The sequence below is a fragment of the Cupressus sempervirens genome, chromosome 10, assembly GCF_028749045.1.
Source record: "Cupressus sempervirens isolate cs-2001-9-10 chromosome 10, ASM2874904v1, whole genome shotgun sequence".
NCBI lineage: Eukaryota > Viridiplantae > Streptophyta > Pinopsida > Cupressales > Cupressaceae > Cupressus > Cupressus sempervirens.
Genome location: NC_143127.1, coordinates 364,569,638 through 364,582,059, shown reverse-complemented (window position 1 = coordinate 364,582,059; position 12,422 = coordinate 364,569,638). Strand labels below are relative to the sequence as shown.

Here is a 12,422-nt window from a genome sequence, read left to right as displayed (position 1 = left end):
TCTCTGTTATTTGTTTATCAAGCTTAATTCAATACTTAATCAGTTTGAAACTTTGATACAATATTGATCAACAATAAACTTTATCATTGTTAAAGCCATAAATTTATCATTTGTAATATGTCATTGTCATATGATTTATGATCTTCTTGTTCATGTTTAAAGTCTACCTTCTATGTTATGCATCTAAACATTTAGCATAAATAATTATCACAAACATATAACAAATCTGAAACTGAAAACTATACATTACATTTGCAAACTTTATCACTGTTCTTGATTTGAAAAATCATTGTCACGACTCATAAATTCAGGTTTTCTATAAATATAAAAGTATAATTAAAAATAAAGTTTGACATACCCAAGTACCCCCGTCCCCTATTATAAAAAATAGCCGTACCCGTACCCTAAGTACCCCCGTCCCCGTGCAACCTTGCTGTAAATTGATGCTGCAAGACTGTTTTGCTGAGAAATGCTTCCACACCGTGATTTTTATAAAGGTAGGCCCATCAGATGGTTGCTCACTTTAGATTTTCAAGACTCCTACTAGATATCAAATCTTCCGAGCTCCTTATTCAAGGTTGCCTTGATGAGATGTCAGACTCCCTCTGAACCAAATTTTTTTCCTACAAGAACATTCTTCAGAAGAGAAAAAAAGAAAAGAAAAAATCAAGGCAAATACTCTTCTTATAAAAAATACAAATGAAAGATATCTATAGACGTAAGGTAAAATAAAAGCTCAAGTACAATAGATACTTATCTTTCCATCATAACCGTGATGAAAGCTTTGTACTTTATGAGTATACACCATCTTGACATGGTACATTTAGTCAGAGTTTGTATAACCTAGATCTTGGGGAGTCAACTTGATCTTCTAGGTACTCTCCCCAACATATAACCTTCTTATAAGATGATACTTATGATTCTCTTCTGCAAATTCTTTATTACTCAAGAATCAATAAAGCATGGTTTACTCCCTCTAAGTCAAGATTCACTTTTGCAGATCATTTAGTTTCTCCTTTTGTCAAGAAGGCATACCATGCTAATATCCATGACCATAGTGTCACAACATAATGTCACATTCTTCCCTCCTTTCTAAGAGAACCAATACTAATAATCTGAATAGTTATAAGGTTATATAGAATGCATCTTTTCTAAGTCCACAATCATTAACACTCCCTCTTGGACTTGAGGGAAGATCATAAATGCCTTGAGTAAAATGTTTATCTTAATGATCCTCATGTCTTATTCGTTGATGTAGATCAATGAGAAGTAGACTAGCCTCCTCAAAGGCCTCGTTCAGTATCGGCCCCATACTCTCATCACTATTTTATATGGTGTAATTTGTATTTGATGAATGATGTTTGATAGGTATCCTCATTTTACCTTAACCACAGGCTTGGTGCTCCATTATAAAATGGATTGGTGCTAACACTGATATATATTTCTTTGGAGCATGATCATCCATCTGCGGCATCCATCCACAGCTCGCGAACACCAATTTCAAATCAAGTTCCCTGCTGCAAGCCAAACTCTGGCTCCGCACTGCTTGACCTTCTATTCTTTTGTCATCATTATTGTTTCAAATTCTAAACTTCCAGCTCATTGAGCAATTCATGCAAAGTAGATTTGGTGAAAAAAAACAACGTACCATAATGGATCGCCCTCAACCAATTCGGTCTTCATGTCAAGAAGCTTGGTTCTAGGGCACATTGGACTCTGCAGAGGAACTCATAGTTAAACAAAGTTTGTAGTGCCTTTGACATCTCAACAACACATTCCTAGGTAGCCATTTGATCATTGGTCGAAGAATGGATCTCTTGCACACAAGCTCGATATTGAAGCAACATCCAGGGGGGCATCAATTCACTAGAGTCCATTGCAGGCCGAGCACTAGCCTGCACACGGCTCTTTCTTTCTCTTTGATTCATTTGGGGTCACGTAGCAAGTGGGTGAAATGTCTTTATTTAATTCTATTCTTTATTTGATATTTGATTTGGTATTTGATCTCTCTTCGATATATTTGTCTAGGTCATATTGTAGTTTCACTGACAGTATCAGTTCTTTTGCTGAGACCTTTTGTGAAGGATACGTTTCAATCCCTTTGATTATAAATCATCGATATTTGCCTATAAAAATATTGGCGAGAATCAGACAAATTGCTCCAAGTATGAATATAAATCATCGATATTCATTTTCATCTACTCCGATGGTATAAAATTGGTGTGACCTCCAAAGGGAATGTTTGATTTTAAACTGTTAAAGATCGCCCAGTGCTGAGAATAGTATCAGCTTCATTGACCTCTTTAAAATTTAATATCTTGGGAATAGCATTGGCCATTCATGGTACCTGAAATAATATGTGCTCAGAATATTAACAGTTTCACTCATCTCTGGAAGATTTTTTTTATTTTTTATGTTTCATTCTCACTAACTGCAACGCCTTCTATGGACCTTCCACGGTGCAATCATAGTGACTCCCAAAATACATCTTAGATTTGAGAACTAGCTGGTGTGCCTATAGGTATCTCGGGTTATATGATATGTACAACTATATTCACTGGGGCTTAGCTCCTTTTAAATGCTTGACATGTTGTGACCATCCCTGTTGTGGCTGAATGCCTTTAATTACCAACACTCTCTCGGAATTTGTTTTGGCACCCCATCTAATAATCAAATGCATATTAGAACTATTTGTTGTATCTTCATCTACAACCCGTCTAAGAAATCCTCATATGATGCCGAGAAAATGTCTTTATTCTGCACTTCCCACTTTTTATACGGAACAGTCAATGCAAAATGTCCCTCCACACTCATTGTCACTTTCTTCCCTCTTACATTTGCAATTGGCTTTGATACCATGTTGAGGTCATGGATCTTCTGCAAATGTTTACATTCCTATATATGATTCTATTTGGGCAGATTGCTAGAAGAGCAGACTTGTAGATTTCAGTGTGTCTTCGAATTTGCAATCTACCCCTCCCTTATACCTAACTCAAGGGGCATGTTCATTGAATGGACTTGTCCCTCTCTAGGTTGGCCTACTTAACAACATAATTGTTTCCTCAAGATTGGTGCCCATTCCAAGAGTTACTAATGGTTAGTAACTAACTAACCACATTAGTAAATAAGAAGGCTTATAAAAGCCACAAGGAAGATGCCAATCTGTGTAGAGGGGACAATATGTTCTAGTGACCAATATTTAAGGGAACTCATGCATCCAGATCAGACTGATCTGAAAATTAGAACACTTGTCAAAGTTACAAGGGATTAACAAAAATGAAAAGCTAAGAATTCCATTGAGGGTCTAAAAGATGGGGGACAATACACTAAGACGACTTCATGTTGGACTTAAATAAGTTAGTTACATTCATAGTAACGAGACTCGCCATGAGTTAGGCGAGTTGTCTGAGTTAGCGAGTCAAGTTACCTCAGCCAAGTCAAAATGACCGGTGAGCTTGGCTCAGCGGGTCAACTCGGCTGACTCGCTTGACTCGCGTGACTTGGCTGACTTGCCTAGGTGACTTGGCTAACTCATCTAACTCGGCTGATTTTTAATTTTTTTGCCTTTGTAGTTATGTAATCGATGTTTCTTACGTATGTGATCAAATTACCTTCTATTTTATGATGTTGTTGTGTCTTTAGTCTTTAATCAAGAATGGGTGCATGGAATTAATTTAAATCCAAAAAAATTCTAAATTTCAATGGCTTTACCACTTTGCCGAGTTACTGCCGAGTCTTAGGTGAGTCCGAGCTGGGTCACGAGTCGAGTTACCCTTGCCGAGTCCAAGTCGGGTCTGAGTCTCATTACTTTACATTAATTACTAAATTAATCCATATCAAATTTCATTCTGTAATTTACTATGTTACCCGGAAACGCGTTTCCACCTCTAAGACAAGTTTCGGAAACGGGGGATGCTTTCGGGGACGGGGGGACGACAGGAAATGTTTCCAAGCCGTCCCCACCTAGATAGGAAAATCGGAAACGCGTCCCCGAAACACGGAAAACGGTCAACGAGTTTCGGAAACTTGTTGACTGTCTCGGGGACTGCATTTTCGTTTCCTAGAGGTTTTCGGGACTTCTAAAAAAGTTTTCGATTTTTACCACAAAAATTAGATAAGCCACCTGCGGACCCCACAACTTCAAATATATTTAAAAATAGAACTTTTAATGTTTTCTATATAGACTTAGGTTTGTTAATATAATAATAACTCAATGTTTTTATTTCCTATCTTAATGTTTTATTATATATAATCATAACCTTGCGTCCATCATTATATGTAATCATAACCTTGCGTCCATTAATAATAATAATAACTGTATACTTCTGCTGTTACATGATCCATTATCCCCACGGATATCATACAAATCTCTTTATCTTTTATGGTTTAATTTATATTACAGATCTAGTTTAATTTAGAAGTTTAATTGTTTAAGTCTTAACTTTTCAATGGTTTCATTTTGTTGAAAGTTAATGTTTTTCATTGTCTCATTTGATTCATTTCATGACTTACTAATGATATTATAAGTACTTAGATGATGATTGAAAGTGATTATTTGAATTTTCTCAGATAATTGAAAATGATGCTATTTAGAATTTTCATTTTCTATGACGACTCAATTAGATGCTGATTGCTATGCCCTATGAACATTGATGAAACAATATTTGATGAATGGAATTGATAATTTTTAACCATGTTGCTTTGATGAATGTAGAATTGATGAATATTTTTGAAAATTCATATATATATATATATATATATATCCCCTGCCGTCCCCTATTCTTGCAAAAAAAACACCGTCCCGGAAACCCGTTTCCCTGTCCCCCCATCCCCATGTCTCGGAAACTTGGGGTAACATAGGTAATTTATGATTTTTTAACATATCACACATGGACACCAGATTTCATGGAAATTCAGGTTTAGAATCCTTGATGCGTCAATGAGTTTGACTCAAAAACTAAACAGATGAATCCTGATAGCAATATCACAAACCAAGAATAGTTAGTGGGGCGTCAATTGGTTATTTGCTAGCCATTTGCCACCAACTTCAGTCTTTTTCCATCCCTTTGCACAAAACTAGGGAGAATGAATTCTGGAAGACATCTAAGAACATTTGGGATCCATTATGAATATGAATTATTAATCATTCTTTTAGTAGATGAGATGAAGTGGAAAAGATTTTGAAGGAATGCAAAAGTTCACTCCACTTTTGTTGATGTAAATGGAAAGAATGACACATGTTTATCCTCAGTTACAGTCCCTGTCGCATCATGGGTTGCACTCATAATTTGAAGAGAAAGGGTAGTGAGCTTTCTGATACCTGGTTGAGACTATGTTGCTCTTCATCAAGCTCATAACATCGAGAGTATCTGCATCTCATCCATTTGATATATGAATGGGGAAAGAAATAATGCATGGATGATACTAGCTTTTCAATTAAGCATGGTACAAGGACTATCATTAACTGTTGAAACTGATCTATAGGTTCTTATTTGTTGTACTTCTTAGAGAATCCCAGCCGTTCTATTTCTGAATTATTTTATCAGATGCTTAAGTGGTGCCCTTTCAACTATGCACATGTACAACAGATATTCATCTTAGAAAATCTGCTAATTTTGTGTATGTTTTCACAGGAAGGAAGAGGGTTTTGCATCAAATGCGACTTTTAATGTGTCTCTTCTTTTCGGAAAGCGGGATGAGGTAGAGATACCCTCATTAACATAGATGAAGCACAATTATGTAAAGAAAGACACTACCTGATCATCCTAGATCTATATAAATAACATGCGGAAATTCAAGTTCCTTTTTTGTTACATTTGGTGTCCCTGATTAATTTCTCCAGCAGATTAATTTTTTTTAATGAATCGTATAATTTTTAATACTTGCAGCCAATGCTAGTAGCATGTGCAAGGCAACTTATTGAACACATGAGGTTGAATTTCAGATTTTTTTCTTTTCTTTTGTTGATGCTTTGTAAATGCTTTCTGAGAATCATCATTGGTTTGAATGCACCTGCAAACTAAATAGAGAAGAGTCTTTACTTACTTATCAAAGTGCTAGGGTTATTTTCCAGTGTATGAAAAAAATGTGAGATGACCTAAATATGTTTTATCAATAACATGTACATATTGCTATAGTGTTATTTTACATGCATGAATAAAGATGTGAGATGACTTACATATACTTTAATCAATAACAAGTACATGTCAGGCCGTGTTTTATTTATCTAATCAACCATATTGTACTGCAGCGATACGGGTTCTTCAAGGTCTCTGTTGATATCTCTAGGTCTCAAGGATCATTCAGTGGTATGTAATAATGAATCTTTATAGTTTCTCAACCTGATAGTGGAGTTGTTTAGTTTGTAATTTTGAAGCTGCTAAGCAGTAATGGCTATCATCGATTTCCTTACAGGAAACCTTGAAAGGGATTATTGAAGCGATTAGAGCAAACAAAGTTTGGTGAATCAGCACACAATTTGTTTATCGAGACAACTTAACATCAGCACTATTTGTGACTAAAATTTGTAATTCTTGTTCCATCAACAATTGTGCTGCATACATATTTATTAGGTCAGAATCAGTTCTGGAATGAATCCCAGTTTAATGTCCACTGCTTTTAAAGTTACATTGGTTATCAGAACCTTTCCTCGAACAAGAGATTTTCGTTATGAACAATAAATTAATAGGAATTCTCTTAAGAGTTTTATTATAGCTTTGAAATATTAAGAATTTTATTTTAGCTATGAAATATTTACACCTCGCAATTGAAACTTATTTAACCATCTTTGTTTGTTAGTCCCTGCCGCCTATAGGCGGGGACTAATGTGTTCACATAACTTTAGCATTAAATCATGCCTTGGGAGTTGGGTAACTGATAAAACAATCCTATCAAATTCGGCTTTCTTTGTCCATTTTGATTTACCATCATTTTTCCTTTGAATTTTCTACCATTTTCATTGGAGGGGTGCATTTTTCGCGGAAGTCTTTTATTTTTAGTTGGCATTAAATTAGCAGAATATAGGGTGGTTGTTCATGGCAGCATGCAATGTTTAGATCGTGAACGCTCCACGTATCTGCATGCACCTGTCACCAACAACTATGAGAGGCGGATGGCATCAATGGCCAGATGTCATAATTTATTGCCATTGCATGTTACCTGTAGTTCTATTCAATCAATGATGTTACAAAGAGATTGGAAGCCATTTTTCTCCAAATTTGAGATATGTTTCTTTGTGGGTTTTCATATTTCTTGTCTACTTCAGGCTAGAATTTTGCTTGTTCATATACTTGTCACTCACACTCTTTCCACCTTTCACCATAACCGTTATGTGCTCTCGGAGTACACTTCTGTGCAGATTTTAGAAGCTGCGATAACTTTCTTCGGAGTGTGGGTTCCATCCTTTTACACAGTACTGGTTTTTTCATCCCAACTTTTTTCAAAGTACAACAATCTTTTGTACATAAGAGCTTTATCTGTACATCATTTTTTGAAAGCTGAATGTTGGTCAATGCAGGGTATTTAAAACATTTCTTTGAATAGAGGGTTTTGTCTGTGCGCTTGAACGGAATTTACAACATTTCTTCGAATATAGGATTTTGTCTGTATGCATTTATGAATTTTCAGAACAAATCACGATTTGGTTTAGTTGTGGATTTGAATTCTTAGAATTTAAAACGTAAATCAAATATAAGTGTTTTATTTCGCTCATTTTTTGTTAGGGCAAAATGTTTTAATTTTCGGATGCATAACTTGATTGTTAGATTCATCTAATATATTACCGAACAAGTTTTCCTCTACTTTATAACTGACTCACACTGCTTTCTTCTTATATTGGTAAAGTTTTATTTGCCCCCCTAGAAAGAGATGTGATCAATTTTAGTGCTCCCTGTATACAAATAGTTTCATGTTATAGATAGTTTGTCCTATGCATTTATATTTTCAAATCCCTGACATGCAAATCTTGTGGACTACAGATAAAGGATAGCACTAATGTTGATTGAGCAAAGGATATGAAGGTGCTTTATGTGCCAGGCCTTAGGGACTGTGTTAAAAAACCATCCTACAAAGCCAGTTTGGAATCCATCTGGTGTTGATGCAAGCTTGCCTATACACGACGGTACACCAATAGTTACTGTAGAATTAGAAAATCAGAGTTAACCTTCATCGTCCTCTATTGCCATTCTCTTCTCTGGGTCAAATATTTCAGGTTATAGATCGAAGAGAATCTGTCACTGCAGGTAGGGTCACATTGCTGGTTTGAAGGATGGAGGAAAAATGTCACCAATATTAAACATAATTGTTTGACTACAAAGTCTAGAAATGTTAGAAATGACATGAAGACCAAAAATGGCATTGAAAGATCAGAAGTTTGTACATTTCAGTCTATTTCTATAATGGTCGGGAGCCTGTTCAGCTTTAGACAATTTGTCCTGGGATAATTATTGACTTGGTTATTCAGTATTGGCACAAGCCATATGGCAAGATGGGTTTAGGTTTTTTTCCATTCGAAGTGTCTCCAACAATGTTATTACTGATCTCCTCAGGTTCTGCCACTTTTATCTTTCCATACCTATTTGTGTTGGAAATGCTAGTGTTACTATTAAAATAAAGGGAAAAAAAATACAGCCTGCTCGTCCTATGCACATTGACTCAAACTCATCCAGTGTTCCTCATGTATGCAGCTATGCCATTAATGGTGATCAGCAACGCAGCACATCTTGTCGGAGGCGATTTAATATTTATCATATTCATAGGGTTGGCATTCATAAATTCCACCTCTCTCCACCTTTCTTCGGTTGGCAATCATTCTACAATTTCCCAAAAGTGATCTTCATTTTGACCATGACTGCAACTGTTAGTAGCTGTTCCAAAGCATCAATATAAAATTCTCTATGAAAGCTCAGAAAGAGTGGAGAGAATAAAGGTCTCTATCAAGATCCCAGCTTCTTCCTTTATTTTTATTTACCATTATTTTCCCAGCAAATTTTCTAGCATTTCTATTGGTCTAGCAGCCATTTTCCGGTAGTCTTTTCTTTTATGTATGTAAAAAAATTCAGCCTGAAAAAAGTCTATAGTCCACGTGTTCTTTCCACAACCTAAAGTACATGCCTCTTTGCATGTTTCGCTCACATTACTGTCTTTGCATGTTTCACTCACATTACTGTCTCCACCTGGGTCTCAATACTTGTGTGGCTTCTGTTTGTTACCTTGAAATGGATGTTATTAATGACTTTCCTTAATTACCACATACCACTCCACTGCGCCAATTCTTTTGTCCTTCAACTGCGGATCATTAGGTATGGCCTTCTGACGTGTCTCCTACAATGTAATTCCATTTTATTTTATGCCCTTTGTTTACAATCCATTTCCAAGCTAGTAATGGTAACAAGAGACATAAGAATCAAGTATTTCTTTGTTCTGCACTACCATTCAAACAATATCTGAAAATCCACTCAAAATCACTCCACAATCACCCTACAATGAGGAGGATAGCTACAAGAAGGATTGCCATCCCACGGCTATCAGAGCTGCATGGATGCTAGGGCAACTCCTGGAGAAGTAATCTGCGGGACCCAAAGCCCCCTATCAAGTCCCTATAGGGCAATGTCCACTCACTACCCTAGCAAGGGTTCCCGTATAGCCGTCCCCCAACCCTAAAGTTCTATAGGGCACCCTAAAGCAATGCCACAAAAATCGGACTGCATACTCCATTTTTATTTTTCACTATTTTCCTCCTGAATTTTATACCGTGTATCTTATGTGTTGCAATACTCTTTCTGCGAAGTACCATGTATGAGATATAGCTGATTATTGCTCTATGGTCCATATGGTAACTGTAGCCATGATTGCAGGGGAGAGGTGGAAAAGATGTGGGATAAAGGGATGCCACTAGAGGCACATTATAAACTTGTTAGGTTGTTTGAATGTAGAATGCTAAGAACATTTCAAAACTTTGTGCACTGTGAGACTGGTTTCCTACCACTGAGATTGTTTGGGTGGTTGTTTCAGCTCTCAGAGTATTTTACCAAGCTGTACTCTGCGAATACAATTGCTCGCTACCCTCTTTTTGTCTCCTAAACAACTATCCTTGACCAATACACAGTTTGCAATACCATGGGAGGAATTTCTGATGTATTTCTTGTTGTACATGACAATTTTTTTGGAAGCTTTTTAGATTACTGTTGATTAAAAAAAAAAATCTTGCATCCTGTCAAAAAAATTGGTTTACATTCTTTTGTTCTTCATTACTCTGATTGAGGGCTGACTGTATGGCCTGGCTGTAGGATCCACATAAAAAATTGAATATATAATATATTAGATTACCAAGATTATCCTTCAAGCTTGGTTTATCTCCTTCGCGCTCCTTTGCAATTTCTAAAATAGTCCTGGCATTCGGCTATCTTTGCTGCAATAATTTAATGTGAAGAAAAGCATATCCATTCTTGATGATAATGTTGTTAGTTGGCTTTCCCGATTCTGAACTAAGACCGTCAAATGAAGCCAAATTATTGGTTGTTCTTTGTGAACGGTCTTGAAAAAATATTGATGTAATCTTTCCCTTAATTAAGTGCATAGTTATTTCTTCCTAAGATTATTTAGACACCTAGTGTCCCTTGGCAAGAAGAATATGTTTAAAAAAAAAACTAGCCCGCAGTTACTAAATCTGGACTATTTTGGAAGCTCCCAGCACTCAGAAAGCATATAAAACTTTACCAGAATAGCCTCTGAGGTAGGGTGATGGGTTTAAGAAGTTATTTAGAAACTATAAACATCATTTGTAGCATATGTTCAGCTTCAAAAATCTACCTGAGCTATTTGCACGAGATTGAATTCTTTGCTGCTGTTATTCATATGTCAATTCAACTGTATGTTCTCTCCTTTACTCCAGCCATAACTTCTTTAAAAGCTTGCAATGATTTGGTGAGTATGCACCAATGAAGATCTTTGTCTTGAAAGGAAACACAAAGCTTTGCTTGCTAAAGCCCTTATATAGTTGAGATTAAAATGATTTAGAATTAAATGAAAATAATTATAACCAGCTATCTGCAGATAGAATCTGCTTCTAGGGCACTTCGTTTTTGCCTTTTCTATCCCAACTTATAGCATATAAATACACTTTTATAAAAAAAAAATTCCAATGATAACAATGATTATCTATTGTACGTAACTGGACTCCACTTCAAATGTACCTCAAATTAATTAACTCAGTATACCAATGCACTCTGACCCAAGTAATATGTAAATTCACTCTGTTTGGAAGGTTATGTAAAAATTTCAAACCAACAATATTAAACAATACGTTCTCTATTATTATCACGTGTTCACTTCTCTCTTTAAAACTTTGTTGCTTTGTGTCAGAAGTAACATATGCATGATTACTCTTTCAAAATTTCACCCTCTACTTGTGATTTGGCTCCATGCATTTGATTGCAGACTACAATGCTTTTGTTCATAGATTCAACTGCACTACTGTATTTACATGGTTGATTATTTTAGTTTTTCTAAGTACAACAGTTTATTCTTTTGTTGTGTGTTGATGGCTTAAATGTATCTTACACTCTTTGTGGTTGGCGGAATCCCACTACGACATGAAACAGTAGTAGTTTATTGTACGCTCAGTATATCAATAGATGCATTAACGATGGGAATTGTAGCATCTTTAATTAATTGTGCCTAGTCCTGTTAATGAATATTAACTTCATATGTACCTATATGCTCTCTTATCAAACTAGTAGCCCACCAACCTGCATTTTGCATTCCTGTTTCTCGAAGTAGAGTTATGGTTCAGTTTTTAATATTGTCAAAGTTTACAAATTTCTGAGTTTGTCTTATGTTTATTTTCTTTCTACAAGTAAGAAACCTTAGGAAGATTGCAGCTGTGAACTTGTCTATTAATAACAGAATCTTAGACACCATGCTTGTGTATTCGCCATGAAATTGAACTTATTATAGTTGTTGACTAGGCGATAGGGCACAAGTTGACCAGGCTATAGGGCCCGGTTGCGTTATCAAATTAGTCCCATCTTATGCCTCCCCCCACCATTGAAGCCCTTGCATCGACATGGGGTACTCAGACTGCACCACCTGAACCATAAGGAAGAGTTGGTGTCCATGGTTAATGAAGGATATGCACTATTGGGCTGACCAGCTTCCCTCCAGTGTGTAAGAATGCACACACTTCTGTCAAATTCCTTTCTATTCATTTAGCTGAACAAACCACAAAAACTAGTGTGCACACTCTCCTTCACCACTTTCTCACATCAAACTTGCCCCAAGTAGGGACTAATGCTGCATGCAGCTCTTGTGTTTGAATAATGAATTTACGTCTAGAGAATGTGAGTTACACAAAATGGATGGAATTTTGTTATTATCGAGCTGTGGAAATTTGTTTCTTGACTGCATTTTCTTGCCAAAGTATA

At 36.1% G+C, this 12,422-nt stretch overlaps 1 protein-coding gene across 5 annotated transcripts in view; it reads left to right on the top strand.

The window, feature by feature from the left end:
- The window catches only part of LOC149534166 (uncharacterized), a 31,093-nt gene extending 22,466 nt beyond the window's left edge, over positions 1 to 8,627 (top strand). For 3 of the 5 annotated variants that reach the window (XM_089804623.1, XM_089804624.1, XM_089804622.1), the window contains exons 5-8: positions 5,634 to 5,700; positions 5,889 to 5,932; positions 6,251 to 6,308; positions 6,415 to 6,713. In XM_089804623.1, the coding sequence (XP_089660749.1) occupies positions 5,634 to 5,700; positions 5,889 to 5,932; positions 6,251 to 6,308; positions 6,415 to 6,465 (220 nt within the window). In that variant the 3' untranslated portion in view covers positions 6,466 to 6,713. Of the gene's footprint in view, positions 1 to 5,633; positions 5,701 to 5,888; positions 5,933 to 6,250; positions 6,309 to 6,414; positions 6,714 to 7,976 lie in introns of those variants that run through there. The other 2 variants (XR_016357028.1, XM_089804625.1) reach the window with 2 other exon arrangements.
- Positions 8,628 to 12,422: the final 3,795 nt, after the last annotated feature.